Source organism: Rhipicephalus sanguineus, chromosome 5 (genome assembly GCF_013339695.2).
Source record: "Rhipicephalus sanguineus isolate Rsan-2018 chromosome 5, BIME_Rsan_1.4, whole genome shotgun sequence".
Classification (NCBI taxonomy): domain Eukaryota; kingdom Metazoa; phylum Arthropoda; class Arachnida; order Ixodida; family Ixodidae; genus Rhipicephalus; species Rhipicephalus sanguineus.
Genome location: NC_051180.1, coordinates 96,054,796 through 96,077,885, shown reverse-complemented (window position 1 = coordinate 96,077,885; position 23,090 = coordinate 96,054,796). Strand labels below are relative to the sequence as shown.

General features: G+C 45.3%; 1 protein-coding gene across 1 annotated transcript in view; it reads right to left on the bottom strand.

The window, feature by feature from the left end:
- Window positions 1-20,492, bottom strand: part of LOC119394862 (ETS-related transcription factor Elf-2-like) — a 62,117-nt gene extending 41,625 nt beyond the window's left edge. The window contains exons 1-4 of the mRNA XM_037662163.2: window positions 20,442-20,492; window positions 18,815-18,872; window positions 14,725-15,061; window positions 10,935-11,086 (exon numbers count right to left, since the gene is read on the bottom strand). Of these exons, the coding sequence (XP_037518091.1) occupies window positions 10,935-11,086; window positions 14,725-15,061; window positions 18,815-18,872; window positions 20,442-20,492 (598 nt within the window). The remainder of the gene's footprint in view (window positions 1-10,934; window positions 11,087-14,724; window positions 15,062-18,814; window positions 18,873-20,441) is intronic.
- Window positions 20,493-23,090: the final 2,598 nt, after the last annotated feature.

Genomic DNA, 23,090 nt, shown 5'->3' with positions numbered 1-23,090 from the left:
GATAGGAAAAATACTAAAGCTCCCAGCGTGAACACATCCGGTTCTGCCAGTTTATTTTTTTTTTGTATTATTCGTGACATAGATTCTCTCTTTACGAGAAATCAATCCTCTGCATTAAAGAAGATGAATTCGATGCTGTAGTTGTGGATTTTTTTTTGTTTCGGGCCTACTCTGAGACACAAACAGTGTTTCAAATGCTGCGCTCCATTCCTTACCGAACAACAATAAAAACACACGCGCTTCTAGGAACTCTGTGGTGCGCAAACAATTTCGAACGACACGCTCAGAATTTCTAGGGGAGAGCGGCGCAGCTGAATTTCGGACAGCCGCGTCGCGCCTGCGCATCACATACACGATGACCCGCTAGTTCCTTGGAACCCCGCTGCTTGACTTCGTCCCTTCCAAGTTTAAATGCAAGGAAGACGTGACGAGAGTTGATCCCAGCGATTTGACGACGCCGGCGGCGTACACATTTTAAAGATACCGCGACTGCATCACCGTGCTTTCGGTCTTCTGATTCTGTCCAATTTTATTTGTTTTTATCTTTTTCTCTACGAAATTTTTGCCATTGACCACTTCGCGATCGACCGTCGTAGCGAACATTCCCATCCACGTTTCTTTTTCGGCGCTAATTGATTTTTCGCCCCGCGTCCCCCGGTTCCGCATAAAACATGATCCCACGTACCGCCACCGTGGGCAAGGAGCATATTCCGACGAGGTGAAGGTCCAGTAATGTCAACTTTGAAGACACGTATCACGGTTGCCGGCGAACGCGGTTTCAAGTGCTGTGAGTTGTTTGTACATTGACTCCTTGAACGCTTTTAGATGAGGATATGCTGGATAGACATGATGTGTAGAGGAGAATGACGACGCCTATCGTGTCTGTCAAAAAACAAAAAAAATTACTAAACAAGTCATGCTTGCTGCGGATATAACCTACGACTTGATCAAGATATATTTCTGCCTCTCCAGTGAGAATAAAATAAAAAAAACAATAGAAAAGAGATATCTTTCGTGCACGCATTCGTTAGCTTATATGGTGTTAGAATCACTCCGCAGTACTTGCAACACTTCGCGCACATGCGTCGGTGTGAAATACATGATGTTCCCATTTGGAAAGAGTACTTATGGCACCCTTTATTGTAGGTGCGTGGGACCACGCTGAACACCTCTATGCTGAACCAAGGGCGTGCTTCGCATTCCTAGATGACCACTGATACAGTAGTTGTTTGTGGAGGAATACGTTGTACGGTCGCGTGACGATGGCGTCGACAACGTCTGAACTATTTACTTTGCTTGTGTACTTTTTATAAAGATATATTGGCTTTACTGCTTCCTTTTTTTACTCTACCTAGATCAGTTCTTTTGTTATTTATGTAGCAGGAACAAATTGAATAAAATCCACATGCCGTACCCCTATATTTCAGCAGTAGCTCGTTATTTTCTTTCACTGAGCCTTGCTCTTCACAGCAGCTTAACTAGAAAAACAAAAGGAAATTTACACTTTTTCTTGACGATCTGATGTTGCTTTCTGTTCTGCATTCGCGTAAACTCGTTCACGTCGTCAGTTTGTTCTCTGAATGCAGAACCCACTGTTCCGAAAAGTTCTACTGCATCGACATCCTCACCTATGCAACCGTTAACGCCTATTGTCTGTCAGGGGTACCTATTTCCAAGGTCGCGTGCTTGGTGCGATGCAGTTTCGCTGCGTGCAAGCTTAAATGCTGGCTTTTGAACTTCTGCGAGACAACAGCGCCTCTTTCCATATAGGAGGGTTAGACGAGTAGTTTAAACGGGAAATCAAAGAAAAATGAACGAAACAGGAGCACAGTAGAGAAACGGCTTCACATTCGGGACATCGGTCACACAGACAAGGCTCAGAGGCAACTGAGAGCGCGGTGCTCAATTCGTTGTCGCTGAAGCAGGGGTAGAAACGAATGCGCCCTAACGAGCAAAAAGAAGCAACGCAGCGGCCCAACAGCCCGCGCGCTGTACAGTGAGAGCCAAGAAGCCATTAATGAATTCCCTAAGTACAGGCCTGCCTCTCTCTCATCACGCACGACCCACCACGTGGCCCGCCTGCGACTGAGCGGTACACGTCGTCAGTTTGTGTATCGGCTCACTTTGGGCTCGGGCCTTGAATCTTGACCTCTGTCCAGCAGCACTAGCAAGCCCCTCATGTAAAATGCATGCTCAACCCTGAGGAGCTAATCAGCTTTCAGAGAGAGGTAAGCCGGAGGGTCTCGTCTGGAGACCTGTTGCCCGGACAAAATCTCGTAAAGGAGATCATCACCCCACTCAGTGATTCCAAGAGAAAAAAAGAACGGGACCGCCGGGGGACGGGGGGGGGGGGGGATAGAATCGCTCAGAAACAGCGGTCTTCTCCAACCCAAACCCCCGCGTCCCTCTCATATACGGCGCCGCCTTATGCTGAGGGCGTGAGCCGGGAAAATGAAACGACCCCGCCGTCCGTCCAGCAAGAAATCGCTAACATCTACGCGTCGAGAAAAAAAAGAGGGGAGGTATACTGCGATCAGGTCTTTTCATCGCCTGTTGCTTGCCTCCTGCTAGTCTCTCAGCGCACTGGACACATCAAATGTGCGTGTCGAGGACTCGGATAAAAAAACTGTCAGCGATGAAGTGTAGCCGACGGTGGCCACGTGGATGGGCTGGAAATTCGTCGCAATCAGAAAGCTCCACGTCGAGTGGCAAGCGCTGCGAAGACAAATTGTATTGCCACCCACCCCTGCCTCGGCCATTTTTGTTTCTGTCTTAGAGAACAGCCTCGTCGAAAGCGTATTATACAGCAGAGTGCTTTGATTGCCGAAGAAGCTGCGTTTGGTAAGTTCTGCCGTCGAGTGCGCGCGGGCCTAATGTCCACGGTTGTAATGTAGTCTGGGCAGCAGTCGATACTTCAACCTGGTCAGTGTGCGGTGCCATCAAGAAAAGCAAACGTGTATTAATTTAGTGCCTGAATGCAGTCACATCCCGACCTTCACGTACCTCTTTTCAGCTATTCGTGTTTTCCTTAATTTTCGTGTATGCAACTTGAGAAACGCAGGCCGCTCACGAGCACCCAACTTCGAGCAGCGCAACTGTGATAATCGTAATGTAAATGTGTGGTCTAGAATGGGGATCGTAATGTAACCGTGAGGTTACATTACGATCCCCATTACGGTGTGCTCTTGTTTTCCCGCATATTCAGCAGCACATTTAAATTCCAGTGAAGCAGTCGGTCACAAAACTTTATTACCGGTAACGGGAGTGGTGGATTCTGCAATCACACCAGTTGGCTCTCAGCCGGGGCTGAAACCAACCTCTCGGGCTCTTGCTGTGACCCGGACTGGTATACTTCCGGAGCAGAGCTGGCCTGCAGGGTCCCCCACATTTAGGAGCCTGCAAGCTTCTGGAGTTGTTAGGGTAGAAGGTCTGTGGGGCAGCCCCCCAAAAATGTGTTCCTCTGTGGCTCTCTATCTACATTTTGAATAATCTCGTCGGAATTCGTACGGGCTGATACGTGCTGCATTATGACGAGATCTGGAAGTGTATTGGTTTGGAGTTGTCGGCATCCAACCTCTTGAGCCTTGGTAAGACTTTTGTGACGTGGTGGTCACGTTTATCTATAGTTAGTTTAAGGTACTGAGTGATTTCCTGGTAGCTAATGAGACCTTCCTCTGTGCGTTCTGAGCTCGGGTCGTTTCTCACGGCTCGACCGATAAATCCTCGCTCCATATTGTGAGCTGACTTGTTTCCAGGGTTTCCAGAGTGAGCCATTACCCGCATAAATCCCAGTTCCCTCCGTTTTTAGGGTAATATATGAAGAGGTTCAGGGACATTTTTGAGATTCTTATCGAGTAATTACTAATGACAGTTTTGGAGTGATTTAGAGCAGTTTCAATTTTCGGGTTGATTAAAGTTACTGCCATGACCGCTTCTTCAGCAGCGTCGAAGATGCCTCCATAGAAAAAGGAGAACCAATATCAATAGCCACAGTCAGTTAAGTTCGACATAATATTATCTGCTCTCTATTCTTCTAAACCTCCTCCTATACGTTTTGAGAAGGGGTCTTCTCCGCAAGCATTGATTTCTGAGGTAGTTGTCTTAACAGTTGTCCTACGGAAGACAAATGGTCATCGAGCACTATTCTGCACGTATCACACTGTATGAAATGCGAGGTATGCACGCACATTCTTCGGCATTCGTGGCTTGTCAGGAAGCAGGGCTTACGCCAAAACTTTTTGCAAAGCCGACTTCGAGTCAATCGTGATGCTGGACGTATTAAAAATAGGACCGCTCAGACTTTAGTAAAGATCCCTTACGAACGAAAATCTCTGTCGACATGACCCCCTTGTCTTTTCTAGGCACACCTCGCTGCGTTGCGCTGAAAAAAAAATTCGTGAGTGCAATGACGGTTCGCGAACCCTGCCCCTTATAAGAGAGACAGAAGATAGCCTGTCACCTGGTCAAGTGTAGGAAGCAAGAAAAGTTTATTTGCAAGCCTACATCGCTTCAACACCAAAGCGGAGGAGCTAATAAAGTTGCCCTACTTGAACGTTTCGTTCCGGGTCACAAAAACGTGTCAATATGTGTCCATCCATTAACATATCGCAGAAAAGTGAGCAGAATACACCAGATTACATATGTAGATGTAGTGTCCGGGTTTTTCAGAGAACTGCAAGAACTCGGCTTTGGGTGCGCATACAACTCAGTCTGTCGTAGAAATGGAAACAAAAGGTGTTAGACTTTAATGCACATGGAGCGCTTTAATACTTTGTTTCTCACATTCAGTTCAATATCTCGCAGATATGTGAGCAATAAGTATCGGACTTTCACGCGTCTGAGATCCTTCGGGCAATGCCTTGTGGTTTGCATGTAGGTCAATCTCGGGTGTGATTGCGAATGAAAGGTCCAAGACATTTATGCGTCAGATAATACTTTGTGGTTCACATTCAGTTCATTCTGTCGCAGGAACGTGAATGAAAGGCGCCAGGCATTCGTGTGCTTGAGGTCCTTCAAAGAACACTTATTGGTTTGCATCAGACTCAGTCTCTTGCGGAACCGTGAATAAAAGGTAACAGCTTTTGATGCCTCTGTGCTCCTTGAAAACATACTGTGGTTCCTACTGAGTTCAATCCATCGTAGAAATCTGAACGAAATACGCCATACTTCGAGCAAGTACTTCATGGAATTTGTGGATTGCATCTACTTCAATCTTTCGCGGAAATTGGAGGTAGAGGTGCCAGTGTTCGATATTTAATTTGATACCTTAGAGAGCACTTCGTGGTTCAAATGCACAAGGATTCATATGCGTTATCATAATTTCTCACCACCATCATGAACATCTGGCAGTGCGCGCTGAAGCTCTGTGTCTATAAAGATGGATGCGCTCGGTGTAACGTACTGAAAGAGTGCAACTGAATATAAATGCCTACGCTGGACTACAGGAACTCCTTTTCAGGCATAACACGTGTGGATGCCAAAAGAAAAGCACAGGACAAAATGTCCGGTTTGTAATTATTAGAGCACACCCTTAAAAAAAAAGTGATCGCGACATGAAGAACACAATGTACGATTTTTTAAAACTGTATACTTACGTACACTTTTTGCCCAGTTTATTTTTCATGAATTGCCGTGCACGGCGACTTGTTTGTGCAACGAATATGACGCAGCTATCAGTGTTTGTTCAGCGGGACAGTTTTTTTTTTGAGAGGCGATGCGAGGCCATAATGCGACGTTATGACTTCACGGCTGCGTTCGCAGGGTCGAGCGAATCCTTTGTTTTACGCCGACGCAGCCTTGAAGATATTTACGCTGCGCCGTGAAACCTGCAGGCTGAGCGTGCAGAATGTTTCATTTTTATAATGTGTCAGTCTTTACGCGAGAATGAAGCGGAAAAAAATATATATATATGTAGGTGCTGAAGGCTGAAGAGGGCGGGAGGGGTTGCTGAAAGAATGGATTCAGTAAGATTGGTTTTTCGCTGTCCTCACGACAAGCTCTGTGCAGCCTGCCTTCGCGTGACTTCCATTGATTTTGACTGGCTTTCTGGACGCTGCTGGATGACTCTTTGCAGTGCCTGGCCTGTGATCCCTGTTTTATGGGTTTTATGGCCGCTTCTACGCTCCTGTCCGTTCGCTGTAGAGAGCTGGCATTATAAAGCGTGCTTCCAGCTACTACTGTGTTTGCGCGCTGAAAGAAGACATCGCATGCTTCAGTTATCTTATTTTCTTCATGGTGAACAGTGCGTGACCGTTTCAAGCGGGCTATATGTGTAATTTATAGTAGTTCAGGCGCAGCACTTGGTCTTCTTTAGGGAAGTATGAGGTGTCGGCTTATCTGCCACTGTGTACGAAAGGCGCCGTATTTGGTACGAAATTAATGCCAGTGCATGGCTGAGGGGGAGAGGGGAGTTGCATGCCAACCTTCTGTACATTGAGAGTGGTAAACTGAGCCAAACGTGGTAACACATGTTCGCAAGGTTCCTTGCAGCAGTATATATTGCATGCACAACACAAAATGCAGCCTGCAGTTGGTCTGGTAAAGTGGACGCACCGACAGAAGGGGGAGGCGAGAATACTTTCTGAGCCCCCCCCCCCCCTCTCTACCCCTAAATAAAACAAAAAACAAAAAAGACTGACGCCTCTGGTTTGTAGGACTGTTTACTGTCTATTTACTAATAGCTCCTTTTTCACTTATTCGTAAAGCTGGTGCCAACAAAACCAGGCGGAGTTTTCAATCACAATTTTGTCCTGCCAACTAATAGCCTTCCGAGGCCTCCCGTTTTTGAATGGAGTAGGCCGCACGCACCTGCCCATTAAACGAGAGTGCCATGCAGTATCGCCAGCGATAGAACGGTCGCGTCTGCAATGCGTCTCACATTCAGCAAAAGCGCTCATCACAGGAGATGGTCGGAGCGAGCTTAGGAACTATGATCAGCAAAAGCTGTTGTCATTATGCGTGTGACACAGGGAAAGAGAGAGAAAGGAGAAAAGAAAAGCAAATTTACCTACGTGCCATTGACACGTTCGCCTAATTTGTCGTTTTTCAAACCTCGCCATGTACACTTTCTTGCTGCGGGTACAAAAGCATGTCGCAGATGTGAAAGACATCGCCGTCGGCTCCCGATTGGCGACTCTATGCCTCTATGCGAAAAGAAGACGTGACAAATCCAGGCGGTCAGAACAACGGGGCCTGTATGAAAGCGGCAAACGGAGAAAACCGTCCACATATGACACAAAAAATACAGGCGGATCAGAAAGGTGTTGAAAGAGAGTGAGAGGTTTGCCGCCATTAAAGCGGCCTCTAAGCGGGGAGCCCTTTTCAAGTGAGAGTCTGGCGCTTCACGAGATAAACACTCGGTAGCGGCGAGGAGGAAGGGCGTTTGGGGAGCTCCACAGGGATCGAAGGGTCGGACGGGAGGAACAGAACCGGGGTTACACGCGTTACGACACACGGCGCATCGCTCGCGGTGTGGTGTATGCGTGGGCCCAGTGTTAACGAGTGGGAGACGGAGGGATGGCGAAGTACGAGCGCAGGTCTCTGTTGACTGAAGCGAAGGGCGTGTCGGCAGTCGCACCAGCGTGGGTGTCGTGCTGAGCGGGCTCACAATGGGGCGAATGAAACGTAGGGTGTCGAAAGTCGAACCCATAGTGTTCAGAGAGAGAAAAAAAAGATGGCGGAGGGACAATACAGCTGGCTTACCTGGGTATGTGAGGCAAGTTTTGCTTATTTGTAATTTTTTCTTGGTTTACGTTTCTTTTTTTGGAGGGGGGGGGGGTGCAGACAGCTTTGGGACGCTGGTGCTCTTTTATAATGAGCCGCGGATCGAGCCCGCCTTGTTAAGGCTCACGCTGTACTTGTGGCCTCGGGGGCCAGAGTTTTTGCGGTATAGCGAACTTGTAGCTCGCTGTGTAGGCGAGAGCTGTGGCAAGTGCGGTGAAGTCGCGCGAACGTTTTGTGTGGCGTGTGCGCGAAAGGAAAGGTGCTTGGGGACGTAGTACGTAGTGGTCTGTCGTGACGCTTAGTGCTATATGCCATAGGCTAAGTGCGCCGCAAACGCTTTTTTTTTCTTGGTAACACGGAAAGTCGAAGAAAAACTAATGATATGTAGGAGTAGCAGTGTCCTTGTTCTTATCGTTCTATTGGTCTTTGTTTGTGTAGAGACGAGATACGCTCAAAGCCTTTTGTAGAAAACTGTGCCCCATCTCGAAACTAAATAAGATGGAGCTATAAGTGTTACTTAATGTAAAGATAACCTCCTGTTGCATTTTTTTATTTCGCCTCGTTGCTTAGGTTGTTAAGAAGAACTAGGCGGAGTAGTCTCCTTTGCAGTTGACAACCATTTTGGACTTTAATTTCAGCTTTACGTAGAGGCCGCCTATGCGACATATCGCTGATCTCGAGGTGGCTGATAGGAAATGTCATATTATCAACTCCTACTTCTTCTATAGGTCTTTCATTTCAGTTCTTGCTCAGTCGCTCTTATATTCACATAAAATATTGAAATACTCTGTTGTCTATAACGGGAAGCGTCCCAGTGACCTTTTCACCCCTCTATCTCATCTCAGCCTTTCTCAGCTCATTGGCAAAGTAAAACGCACAAAAAGTTAAAAGGTAGAACTTGAACAGGATAAGCATGCTACCAGATTCATGGTCTAAGTAACAAATCAAAATTGTTTGATTTTCTCTAGTATAGTTTTCATTCCACACAGCGAGGGATGCATTTTACACGCCGGAACGCAGAATAAACCTTGAGCTTGCATTAAGTTTACCAGTGTACGGTTTCGCCTGAATGCGATGGACATCATTTGAAGACAATGCTCTCTTAATGCGAGCATAGGACATGCCTGAAAATGAAAGAGGCGGATTTCACGCTAAACCTGCTGGCGTTCTTCTCCCATGACGGTATGCTTATGTGTTGTTTTGCTTTCGTGTTAACACGCACATTTAGCTGTTAGTTCACTGTTTTACGTTTCGTAGCGTAGCAAACGCGTGCTATCCAGCCAAACACTTTTTCTTGCATATACTCTTCGCCGCCAAGACGTGGGAGCAAATGCGAAACTCTTCTACAATGCGTGTATTGATGTGCTAAGCCTTACCAAACCGCTTTAGCTATGCTCCCAGTCTTCGATGTAAAGGCGAATTAAATTAACAACGAAAAAAAAGCAGCCGTTATTTATAGCCTAATGCTTTGAAAATCCAGCTGGTTGAGCTGCTCAAAGAATGGGCGCAGAGAGCATTTATTTCTAATTTCTGCCACAGTTCTGGTTTTCTATAAAAAGTCCGTCATTCAGAAAAAATAACCACTCCTAGTTTAAGTAACACAATCTGACATTAACACAGCTATTCCTAAAAAAAATTATCAGTACAGCATGAGCCAAACGCGTGGTTTCCCTTCTCTACGGAGCCGGTCTTAGAATCTGCATTGCGTTGTCCGCCGCGGTGGTATACGGTGGTTGCGGTTATAGGCTTATGACCGAAGGAAGCGGCTTCGATCTCAGCCGCGGCGGTTGCATACTCGCATTTCGATGGCGGCAAAATGCCAGAGGCCCGTGTAGTGTGCGGTGTCAGTGCATGTTAAGAATTCCAGGTGGTAGAAATAAATCTGGAGTCCCCCACTACGGCATACCTCGTAGTCATATCGAGGTTTTGGAGCGTAAAACCCCAGATATTATTATCGCTATTAGAATCTGGGTTCAAAGACGAGAAACGATCATTATGTCTTCGAACCTATTCTAATGTGAATAGTCATTTAGCAAATCCGTCCACTGTATGTATACAGCGTAGAATTTTCTATGGAAGTACGTATATACAAATTTGAAGAGAGTGTCAATGGGAACTGTAAGTATATGGTGGTTAAGTCAGAAAAGAAATGATAGTTTTAGATGAATTGGGCTGCATTTATTCCACATAGGATCGAATACCTTTGTGAGTTTGCATACCCGTAACTTTAAAAAGATAGTGTTATAAATAGAAACATTTGGAACGATTGCGAATAAGCACAAAATCATATTGCATTCTATTTTCTTAAAAGAAATATACGCATATAAAGCTTAGTAAAAAAAAAAAAAGAAAGACGTCTGAAGCCACTAATGCAAGTGTATGTTATCACCATCATTGCCATGATAACTGTACAATCGTAGTGCCAGCGGTATCTCTAGTAACTTCAGTAGGCAGCTATGCAGTGAGCTTCCTGACAGTGGTTCTTGCCTATTATAGTCATATAACATTTCTTACTCCCAGTCATGCTTGCCATTGGGTAGAGTCAAGAAGGAGCCACAACTCAAGCTAAAAGTAGCCGAAAGTCGCCACGCTATTTAATTTTATCCCCAGGCTTGTAGCCAAGTAGAAAAGCTTTTTTCTTTTAATTTAGCTGTCATTCGGATTCATAAAACAGAACTAATGAAATGAAAACAGGACTAATGAAATGGATTCAGAGCAAATTTGTTACGATATCGCGTCTCGATCCTGTAGGAGAATTTTCGCGTCAGTTGCGCTTTAATAAAGCTGGCGATCAATTGATGGGTTGGCTTAGGTGTTCACCGCAGGCAAAGTCAGCCTGATATCGGGGCCGGAAACATGCTGCATCTGCGCCCCTATATTACTGTTGACGAATCTCCCAGCAGATTATTACGCTTTCAGTTTGGAGTGAATATCTTAGGAGAAGACACGAGAGTTTCCTGTGAACTATTCGTGGTGCTTATGCCGCGACAACCAATAAAACTGCTTACAGATATTCGGGACGGCTCACTGCTCTCACATAGTAGTCTACATGCAGTACTCGAAATTGTCAACCATTTTTCCAAACACAACATTATTCAGGTGTAACATAGACAATTGTATTACTGTCGTATCTAAACACAAACACACACACATACGTACCGACCGACAAAAAGGAAATACTGAAAATCGATAGACGTGGGTGCATTGCTTACCGTCTCTCGTCTTCTCGTCGACGCTTCGTCGTACGTGGCTGCCACAGCTGGAGAACCTGTAGCAGAGCTCGATCTTGTCCGGAGCTTGAAGATTCATCAACTCGTAGTCGCTTCGTGAGCTTGAGTGGTGCTTCAACCTATGAGCCAGGTCTCTGCTGGCAAAAAATTAACACGAAATTAACATCGGCGCGCAAAAACTGACTTGAAAGCTCATAATGGCAGAGCTATGAACTTGGGATTCGAATTTTGATTTCCTCTGTGAGCCAAACTTTATAGGTTCCTGAAGGAAATAACGTCAAATTAGCTAGCTCCTATGTCTTCTTTGTCTCTGTTTATTTTCATTTACTTCTCTCTCTCTATATATATTTATTTCTCTTTTTCCCATTCTTTCTCTTTTTCTGTCTATTTTTCTTCCTCTCTCTTTCTTCCCATTCGTTCTCTTTCTGTTTCTCTTCCCTTTCTTTCTCTTTGTTTCCCTCTTTCTCTGTTTTTATGCAATGCTTTACTCTTTTCCCTCCTCCTTTCTCTCCTCAGCCTCACATCTCTCCTTCTCACCCTCACTTTCCTTTCCCACCCTCTTGCTATACTAGGTTATGTAGCGTGCCTGGATAGCCGAGTGGTTACGACGCTCGCCATCGGATCGTGGATACGCGCGTTCGAATACATCCTCGCCAAGAAATTTTTTTCGCCAAGAATTTCTTTTCCTCTTTCTTTCTATCTCTTTCTTCTTTCCTTTCTCTTTTTCTCTTTCCCTGCACTCGTTCTCTCGCCCATCAGAGTTATTGCAGCCTGCACCGGACAAATGGGAGCACCAGTTCTAGGAGCGAAGCAGGAGGTGAAGAAGAGGATGAAGAAGAGGTAGAAGATGGCGCGTACCGGTTCGTGTTGATTATAATTACCTATCGACGACTAACGGCATAACGCAAAGCTTCACAGCTGCACTGTAAAATAAGTAACTATTCCACCAATTGGTGCTACAGCATGCTTCTGGACGCGACGGTGTCTCGCGGTTACGAATTTGCGTCACTCATTTCACAATAAAGTACAGTTAAATACAAAGCTTTCGACTGCTGAACAGGGACAGGAACAAAAAAGGTTAATTACAATTAGCAAGATTTATGAAAAATTAGGAGAAGTAGAAAGAAAGGGAGGCTCTACTTTGGTGGCAGTGTTTCCACCAGAGAGATGTTATTGTCCTGTGCCCTTATGGTGACCTCGCTATCTATTTCTCCTTTCTTTCTTATCGTCGTCACCAACCGTGGCATGTTTTCCTTCTTTTCCTTAATGCAAAGTAGCATGTGTAATTAGATTCCGCATATCCGCCTTTCTTATCAGAAATCAGTATGCAAGTGTGCATCTTCTGAATAGGCTTTCGAATTCGCTTTGAATACACTGGCTATACAGGTTTCAAGCCGTAGTTTTTTTTATAGTTGTACAACTGCTAGACCTCGAAGTCTAGTGCTTTTCTTTCTCGTATCTCGTGTTTCGGCAAATCGCCGCAATTGAGCTTGTCCCCGTTTTTCTCGTCATCCATTAGTACGCGCTGAATATTCTAAGATTGACTACTGTCACGTCGGACTACTAGTGTCTCCTGAATTCATTGGTTGACAAGGTGAACGTGCTTTATGTTCGGACTTTTTCTGAGTGCAATCTTGGTCAAATTGTATACAGTAATAATTACCATAGCGTAATCGCTGCTAACAGCGCTTAGAAATGAGACAGCGGCCCTAAATACTTGCCGCTGCGTTCACGATCGCAGATCGATGGCGTTCGCAACATGCAAAGTACTCGTGCAAGAAGGTAGCACCCAAAAATTCGGGGACACACACACACACACACACACACACACACACACACACACACACACACACACACACACACACACACACACACACACACACACACACGCGCGCGCGCACGCGCACACGCACACGCACACGCACACTCACTCACTCACTCACTCACTCACTCACTCACTCACTCACTCACTCACTCACTCACTCACTCACTCACTCACTCACTCACTCACTCACTCACTCACTCACTCACTCACTCACTCACTCACTCACTCACTCACTCACTCACTGACGCACGCACACACGCACGCACGCGCGATGTTTTCCTGTGCTTGTTTAAGTTGTTGCAGTTATTGAATCGTTCACACTTTTAGGTTGGTGGGCATCAGTCAGTGGTGAAATTTACTGGTGTCAGCGTTGTCTTGTAGAAGTTTACTTTCAAACAAAAGCAGCCCAAGCATTTGCAATAGGATCGTCTTATCTAGGATCTTACAATATTAGTTACGCTGATACATCGCTGAGGAAGAAGTACCTTCACATGTACACTTGTCAACGCGGGGTGTCGCCGGAGCCGACGTTTCGGCATGCGGACTTGTCTTCTTCAGGGCTGCAACTACAAGTCCGCGTGTCGAAACGTCGGCTGCAGCAGCACCCCCTGTTGACGAATTTTTCATCCCTTCATGCTTCCATCTTCCCCCGAACTTCTGCCTTTTTTGGACTTCAAACAGTCAAGTGATTCCTGCAGTATGGAAGCGATAACTGCTTAGCCGCGCCGCAGCTACCGCTAAAACATTCACGCTACGCCTCCGGAATCATTGCGTGGTTTTAAAACTTCAAATATATTATTACTTTGATGCAGTTGGTCTTCTGTCATTTATATTGTTTCACGGGAGCTTATTCTTCACTAATTGGCTTGTCTGACAGTCTTGCACGTGATGCCTGCAGCTGTAATGAGAAGACTGAGCTCCTGTTGTTCCAGTGTCCTCGATTTCACATACAAGGACAATGTCCAAAGCTCTCAGGCGATTAGACGATCGCCCACTATTCATCCAAGCAACACTGCGTCCTCCGATTAGGGGAAAAAAAACCGCGAAAGCACTTCTGTGCTTTTTGAAAACGACTGGTTTGTGTGTACGCCTTTTACTGAACTGTGCACAAGCGCATGTTCACCATTTTCCTACAACTGTTCGTCGTATTCTTCGTATTCGTGTTTCCCATTCCTCCTGCACAGAGTATACAATCAAGCGAATTTCTGATTAACATTTTTGTCCGTCTTACATTATATATATTTAGCTCTGCGTATGCGTAAGTTTTGTTCTATTCGAAAGCGTTAGTTGTAGAGCGGTTGAGGTTTATATCGCCTCGGCTACTCCACTGCTCCACGTTCAGAAGCGCACACAAAAAAGAATGGTTCCCCTCTCTACCCCCCCCCCCCCCGCAATAAAGCACAAGTACAGAAAAAAATAGAACAAACTGAAACGAACAAACAAATAACATGACCATGGGCAGTTCGCTTGCAAGAGTTCACTTTGGAATAGAACGATTCTCACGCACACATTTCTGTCCGAGTTCTACCCATAGTATACGGACTAATACATCATATATATCTGCACATGGCTACTCATCACAAGCGCCTACCTAATCCATTGTCCTCTAAAAAGTCTTTTAAGAAGATGCTCGCCTATTTTTGAAGATGCTTTTCAGGCCATGGTCCAAGTAATTTTTGTCGAAACATTTTTCGTCGCTTATCTTTGTGTCTATCGTTTTCTTAACGCTAGTCGAAGCGTGACCGTCAAGCATGACATGACAAAAACTATTTCAGTCCAGAGGAACTCAGAGCTAGAGAGCCGGAGGCCCCCCAAGATCAGTTCTCAATTTTCTTGATTGACCTCCCAATTTTGACGCTATAGGGAAGCGCAGTCAAACGGGCAAAGATTGCGTGTTTTTCTTTATAAAGATAAGATGCGAATAAGTGTCGAGAGCAGTATACTCACAGGTCGTACGGAGATCCGTGTAGTGGGGTCGCTGCGAAGGGTTTGAAGTCGTGCTCGACGGCGCATCCCTTGACCGACCCCACGGAAGTGTAGTCAGGTGGTGACCTTGCGATCATCAGCGAGCGTGCGTCAGGTGCCCTCAGAGATTCGGCAAGTCCCACGTGCGAATCGAGAGTCACGATGTGCTGCTGCGCCCTCGCTCCACCGACGGAACTGGACACTGGGCTCGCGTTCACCTCAGCGCTCGTCAGCGGGGCGTCGGTGTCATAGAGCAGGTAGCCTCCCGCTCGGAACGGGCTACCCTGCTGAACGGGCTTACACGGACGGGGAGAGCCCACTGCGGCAAGCGAGGAAGTGTGCTCCCATCAAAGCAACTTTCATTCGATAGCGGTCAAATGAATCTGTAGAACGCGGGCACTCATATACGCATATGTGTATTCCCTCAAAGCTCACATGTTTGTCTCGCTGAATACCAGCACCCCTTGCTTAGCCACTACGACTACCTGAACAGTTTACCATTACGTGAAAAGCATATAGATACCAGCGCATGACGTGCTTGCACAGTAAATTAGCTAGCTCCGTCTTTTTTTTTTCATTGAAATGATGAAATAGGAGAGGTTGGTGTCATTATGGTGGCACCGGCATCTCCTTCTCGCTTAGCAGACAAAATATGTAGTAGGAAAAATAATAAGGGCACAAAATGCAATACATTAGAACACACGATGTGAAAATAAGCACAGCCGAACATCACATGACAGTTCAGATACGTCTAATTATCGAAGTGCATGGCGGAATGTAAGAAGCTGGAGAAAGAGAAGGTGTGTTGTCAAAATGACGACTTCTTCAGTGTTGTGTCGATCGAGGTGGCAGTTGTCAGCCTGCTCCCTCCCTATTTCCTCTGTGTCCTTGTGCGCTTATGTGTCCAGATCAAATAATAATAATCCATGCTGTAACACCGCCTTCGGCCCATCTGACTGCTACGCCCATGGGAAAATTGGGGTCGTACTTGAACAAGGAAAAAAAAGAAAGAAACCAGGAAGGACAGTGCCAATATTCGAAATTATGAGTACGAATTGGACAGTCCTTGCTGCCTCATGCAGGTCAGATTTGAGGATTGACTATTCGAAACAGTCATATATCCGTTTCTTTCGAATATCTAAAGCACGGGAACATTTATTAGAGTCCGAGTAATACTGCTGAAGGTTGTTGCACAACTGCGCCAGTTTCTGTGTGAATGCATGGTCGAGAAAACTTCTGCAAAACAATATCAGCAATTCATTACGACTGTCTCGCGTTTTATAGTTTTATAACCTCATATGCAAATTTGTTAACTCCGGTTAGGCAGGGACATTTGTGTAGGATAACTCGCGCATATTCCGTCACTTTAAAACGATGTGCAGTGATATAGTGCTAAGTCTATTTCTTCTCATTTATTTATTTTTTGAACGATAACAAATGCACTTGGTTGTTTGCTGTTCACTTTTTTCTCATTATCATTATAGTATTTGGTGAACCAAACAACTTAAAGCAGTTGCTGCTCAGTTACAAGCACCTCAATAGACCGGCGTCATAAAGCAAACGACATTACGTACATTTAAGTGTGTCTGTAAATAAGCATTTAATTACGCCAGTAAATTATCTTTTTCCACAAGGACGGCTTCACACAAACTTCATATTTCCCACGGCTCAGAAATATGTGTTGAATACCTAATTCGATAATGGGCGATCGTTTTTCTGAAATATGAGCAATCAGGTAAAAATAGCAAGTTGTCCCCTACATATTACCAAACTGTCCGTGGGCGCTACGAAGCATAAGAACATGTAGAATCGAAATGTTAGCAAGTTTCATTCGGGTAAATGGTATCCCGGTTTGAAGCTAAGGGTTCGCGCATGATAGGTCACCCACTTTTCAATTGTTTCGCGACTGCTTCTGATCCGTATAGCGTACTGCGACATCGCCGAGCCCCGCAAGTATCGAAATGAACACGTCTGCTCTCCACTTTCCACATCGTTAGAAGATATCCGTCCACCACAATGTGTATTTCCGTAATCTTGATAGTACACGCTCCGGTACCAATGCAGCCGAGTGCGCTCGGTTACAATATTCTGCTTAGCGACATCGAAAATCCCCGACACTCCATACTTCTTTTGTCTCCTCAGCATAATCTTTAGCTTCCTAGCAGTGGTCTGGCAGAATTTACGCCCAGGTTTTTCGCAGGATCTGTTTAAGTCATGAAAACGCACAAGTTTGGCGTAGATGACATCTCTTCGCACTTGGAAAAGCTAAGCCCACAAAAAACGGCCAGCCAATGATTTTGCCTCGCTTATACTTTCCAATATCTTCGACATTCAAGGGGCTATGACACGCACCTCGCTACCAGCAATTTCGGAATTGCTACCTGTACATAGAACGGCGACGCGGACAAAGCATTGCGACGGATAAATATTTTCGTCTTCTTCTTCGCGGCGTCACTCTGAGCCGAGTAACGCGCAAAGCACGCACCGAGTCACTGTTTGTAATCAGCGGCGTTTGCGAAGTCTTGAATGTTTTAAGATGTCTTCAAAAAAATATGATCCGATTTATTCGAAGAAAGTGCAAGACTGAATCTTAAGTGTTAATTTCTCTCAGCATTTGGCATGTCACGTTCCGGATGTTGCGCGCCTAACATGTCCAGCTGAGAAATTACGTAGTCACTATCGTATTTTGGTCAATGGTATCCGCCTGTTTAAGTGGCAATGATGATATGGTATTCAGAAAATATTTCCGCGTTTGCTTTAGTTTATATCCCTTCAATAATAATAATAATAAAAAAAAACTGGCGAAGCCTGCACTAAGTCGCGCAATGCTTGAAACGGCGAAACTGGACGATTCTGAAGTCTAATCTGGTTGCTTCTAGGTTGTTGCTAGTCTTTAGCTAGGTGATGCTAGGTTGTTTCTAGGTTGATTCTCAGCGCAGAGAGGTTCGAGTTAAACCACAGACAGCCACAGGCACGACAAGGATGTCCAACCTCCAGAGACAGAAACTCGCTCTGAAACCGAGCATTCGCACCTTCCATAGACCTACGGGCACTTCGTTGTTAGTGTAGGGCTTCCATCGCTTCGGGGTCTTCTCGCAGCCGCCGTTGTCTTTTCCGTTCCCTAGTATTCTCTCATTGTACGTACTCGGGGTCTTCGGCATGCCGCCGTCGCTTCGCAGCCATTACTTGGGCCAACTGCTGCCTTCCGCTTTGTTAGCGGACTGGTAGTGAGTTGTGGGATTTACCCAATTTCTGTGGCACATACCCATTAATGATGATGACAGTTTTCTCAGGTAATACGTCTTACCTTCACTGTTGAAAGGGTAGCAAAGCTTCGTGGAGTGAGACATTAAAAACGGCTATGCTTCCTGCGAACATTCAGAACCGTTCTTGAATTCTCAAACGTAATAACAGACACATCTGATAATGAAACAATTACGGCGCCACTGACATGAGTCGCTCGCGCGGTTGATCTTGCACCTTCTGCTTAGCGTAGTCGTTATGGTACTGTGGAACCGCGTTAGGTAAGTGCGCCGCACATTTCGACGTATACCGCTTGTCTTCCAATCTTCTGTATTTTAATTTTGTTGAGTGGTTCACATTATTGTAGATAAACAAAGATCCAATTCTAGAACGCTCGGTAGCTAAGTTGTCAATAAGTCTAATAATAATTGTTGGGGTTTAACGTCCCAGTATCTCTATATGACTATGACAGACGCCGTACTGGAGCTCTCCGGAAATTTCGACCACCTGGGGTTCTTTGACGTGGACTTAAATCTAAACAAATGGGCCTCTGGCATTTTGCCTTCATGCAAACGCGGCTGCCGCGCCCGGGATTCGATCCCCCTACCTTCGGGTAAGCGTTACCAAGAAGTCTCAAGCATAGCACAAACTGTTAACATACGAAAATGTAATCGAAAAGTTGCCATCTGGCCTTGTCGCCAGGCGAAAGACACGATATGACCCAGGAAACACTCCTGTTTCTGAGCATTTTGCCAAAGGCTTTCATGTGCATTTATACCGTATCCGCGTGGCTATGCGCTCTATATTCTTCGAGTATGAGATAACTCACCTGTAGGGCTGATATGACATGGAGTGAAAACCCCCGGGTGACTGAAGTGGGACTTTATCTGCACGGTTCAAAACAACAAGTTGTTGGACAGGCTTGCAGGTCTTGCTTCACCTCTTGCCTGTCGATATGCCTCGTAAGGCTGGGACACGCAAGCTGTTACGGCACTGATTATATCTCTTGAACAAACTTTCATCGATTAAACATGTTACTCGTATTGCATGCACACCTCTCGCAGGAACACTGTGACACTCATATACACAGCGAACTGAACTAAATACGTCAATTTATGTTGTCGTTAAGGGGCTGTACTCATGGACTGAAACACGACATCAAAATTTTTCAGTGTAGCGGCTGGTGTGAGCAATTGCTTGATATTAACCGCGCCGTGTCACTACGAATCTGGCTGTTAAATGTAATGTTGGCTCTGATGTAAGTGTTCGAGTTGAAAATATGTCAATATGGCACGAACTGAAGATTACGGAAACGCAAGTACGCGCATTACTTAGCCCTAAATTATCGCGTTTCAATCCGTGAGTACTGCACACGCGTCATATTAAAATTGGCAAATTGACGCGTGACAAATGCAATACGGAGATATTTTGTAAAGGAACGAACAAAACGCGCCTTCTCCACTTTCAGAGAATCAAGCTAACGAGCAATTTTACAGACCAAGTAAAAGCTCCGCTCGATGCTGTTGTAACTGTTCATCATCTGGGCTGGGCTGCTTGCGTGGTAACTTAAGCACTACAATTCCTGGCATTTGCGGCGCCGGTTCTTGTGCGCCGATATGGAATAAGATACAGGCCTAAGTTATGTTTCTTGGAAGAGTTTAAGAAGCCTCGCGGTGTGTTTTGTGAGCACTTTAATTGATGACTTTGCGCAGGACTGATACTGTGCTTTGAGGCTTTTACAATCAAAATATCGAGATGGTAAAAAAACGTTACCGTTTCTTTCAGTTTAGCACAGCACGGACTCCGGCTCTCTAGTCATATCTCTCCTATCTAAGCACCATGCCGTAAGCGCTTTAAGACGCTGCCAACCAACTTATGTCAGTTTGCAAAAGGAGCAATCAGGCTTCCCTACAAGAAGTAAGGCCACGCTTCTTTAAAAAAAAAGAAAAAAAAAAGCTACGAAAGTATTGCAATGGGCTTGCAAAAGAAAGCTTGAGTTCTCGTCTTTACCATCTTCAAATAAAAATAAGAGTGAGGTTGCCTTCCCTTACGAAGTAAGTATTCACAACACTCATATTGAAATTGATACATTTGCCTGACGCGCAGCATTTTTGGTCGAGTTCAGGCGGCTAGCTTGTGTCATTACGCAGTAGGTGCAGTTCTGAGCGAGGCTGAGAATTCCGGGTTTTGACGTAATTTGCCACATTGTAACTTGCCGCTATACACGTAACTTGTCACAATGTAAGAATGCTCGCGCACCGAGATCTTAGTGAAGCCTAAGCAATGACAGCGCGGTCAAAATTAATTAGGAGCTCTCCCAACAAGAGTTCGTCGTGAATCTAACAGGACGCCACAAAATTTGTAGATCACTCTACCATAAGTGCCCGTAAATTGTACACGGTAAAGTTGTTCTACTTAAGGATAACGGGAATATCTCAACACGCAACCTTGCTTACCTCAACAGCGTCTCGAGAAGTCTTGCCCGGGGTGCCATACGAGTCCCACATTATCTTCGGAATTTTTTACTGCTTCTTTTATAATTAGTCGCGTTAATTTTTTAGCAAACTCTTAACCGAATGACGTTTGCCGGCTTTAGGGTTAACGCTGAGTGAGTCGTGATGAACTCATGTCTGCCAAGCAGTTCTCTGTTCACTGCTTCTACTGACCTCGGGGGAAGAGAAATTAAAACTCTCCTCAGCCTCGCTGTTCCCGAAGTGCCCGATTTCAGATGACGGGCATCGGGGGGAGACACGAGATGACACATGCCACGATCCGCGACTTCCGGCCACGCGCGCCGTCGAAAAAGGCTGCGTCGCTTATTGGTGGACGCAGCGAATAGACGGGCCAATCGCGACGCAGCGTGGGACGGCGGAAGCTCCCGGGAGACCGGCCTTCGTTTTCGACTTGTGCGTTGATGTTGTTGCGGAGGTTGATCACTCACCGTGTTTGTGCACTTGTTTTGTTTTGTTGTTTCGATGATGTGGGTTGGTTGTGGATTTGTTGGGAAAGCAAGACACCGGGAGTGTGCGAGAATGCTGCTGCTTGCTGTAGGGTCTAAAAGGTGTCTATGCGTTTTGGGGCGATTGAGCTCTACTTTTCTGCCTCCTCACCTTCAGCTTAATCCGTTATTTCATCGTTATTTTTTTGTTTGAGAAGACCAGCTGTGACGCTTACAAAATTTTCCAAATAAATAAATAAATAAATAAATAAATAAATAAATAAATAAATAAATAAATAAATAACTCTTGCGGTCATCTTATGCCAGTTGAATGCCTCTGAACGAAAGGAAAAAAGCTTTTGTGACTTTTGGTAAGACTCTGAGGCAGCGTGGCGAAAGTGCAATTTGCGAGCCTTGGCGACTACAAAGATTTCACCGCAAAAGTAAACGCTGATAGGCTTAGTGCATTGGGAAGTGCTGTGTTTAGAGGCAAAAGAGGATTACAGTCAAACATTAGGTAAAACAGCAAGTAACCAGCGGTGTCATGGTGGGACGAGTTATACGCAAAAGTGACGTTCGGCAAAAACTATGGTTAGCGGAAACATACGCAACGAGCACGTCGGTGAGCGTTCTGTTGAGGCGTTCCGTGAGGCCGTTCGTCTGGGGTGATAAGAAGCGGCCACTTGGTGTACAGTAAATCACGAGCGAAGGATGTCACAGATGACCTTCGACAGAAGGATAGCATCTGCGATCGGCGAGAAGACGCCGAGGAGCGCCGTGGCGCCATGTAACATCCTGCAGAAGGAAATCCCGTGGCACAGGAAGTGGGCAGGACTTATGTAATGGCATAATCGGTCGCATATAGGTAATTTTTTGTAGGCACCTGAAAGCTGTATAAAGGATCAAGTAGACCAAGCTGCACGCGTTCAAACGGCTGAGTAGGACTGACTCTCGAGAGTCCTCTTTCATGCCCCGCGGGTGGAGTGAAAGCGGGCTTGCGGTGTTTGCACGATATTGAAAACTTTCGGCAGTAAATGAAGCTTTGTCTTGTGATATAAGTTTAGTAAGTACTCGATGCCCTAATAGAACCGTGGCTCATGTGCATATGGTGGTTTTCGATTAGCCACCGTAAACAGTGCGGTGCTCATTACCTACGACTTCTCAAAGCCATTTCACCAAGGCACGTGCCCCGTATGATGACTTCGAAGGCGTCACCAGTGCCTTGCTAAAAGAAAGAATTCAGGGTTTTTTCTGGGTTTGAACTTGTTTTACTGTGACATCGCCATTGTCTCATACTGGAAACCACCATTTCATTTTACCTTGCGCGTGTTTTGCACCAGTCATTGGGCAGGATGGAGCATTGTTGCCGAACACAGCGATAACCGCCCGGCCAAGGGGTGCCGTCGTATAAAAATGTTCTTATTAATTTTATAGATTTTAAAAACCTACTATTTCACAGGTATACACATAATTGTATGACAGTTTCGAAAAATATTGTGTGAATTACATCTAGCGTTCTGACTTTTCATTCTTTGCGACTTGAAGAAGTTGCTTTCTGAGGGACTATAATAATGCATGTTGAAGATTTTGAACTCTATACGGCCACCAGGCTTTATTCCCGCTATTTTTCATGTCTAACTATGCCAGATTTGCTTAGTTGTATGTATATTCTTATGGCATATTTTATTCCTAGCTGCGGGGCTGTAGGCTGAGGGTAATCTTCTTTCTGATATGGTTCGACGTTTCTTTAGATACATATTATTAAGACGAGTATGTGTATAATGCTTATTTTCGTTTCTTTGATGTTTTATAAACGTGAAGTTGCGTTGTGGTCACTGTAATAAGTTTCGAGAGCGTGACTTCTTCCCTGTACAGGTCTACCGAATGCTATGTATATTTGTCTGTCTGGTCAAGATGCACTTTTCTGTGTACATAGCATGCGTACGTCGCCGTAGCAAAAGTACAATGCCTTGCCAGTAGTTTTCGCTACTGGTGACATAGACATGTCTCTATAAAAATGCAGTATGTCTACAGTGGACTTTATATTGCAGATTGTGTAAACAATCTCACACTATCGCACACAGTCTTATTCTGCGTCCTGATGCATCTTGTTTGTTTATTTTTTAATATTTTGCAGCGAACCAAAGAACTTGCTATGACATCTTAA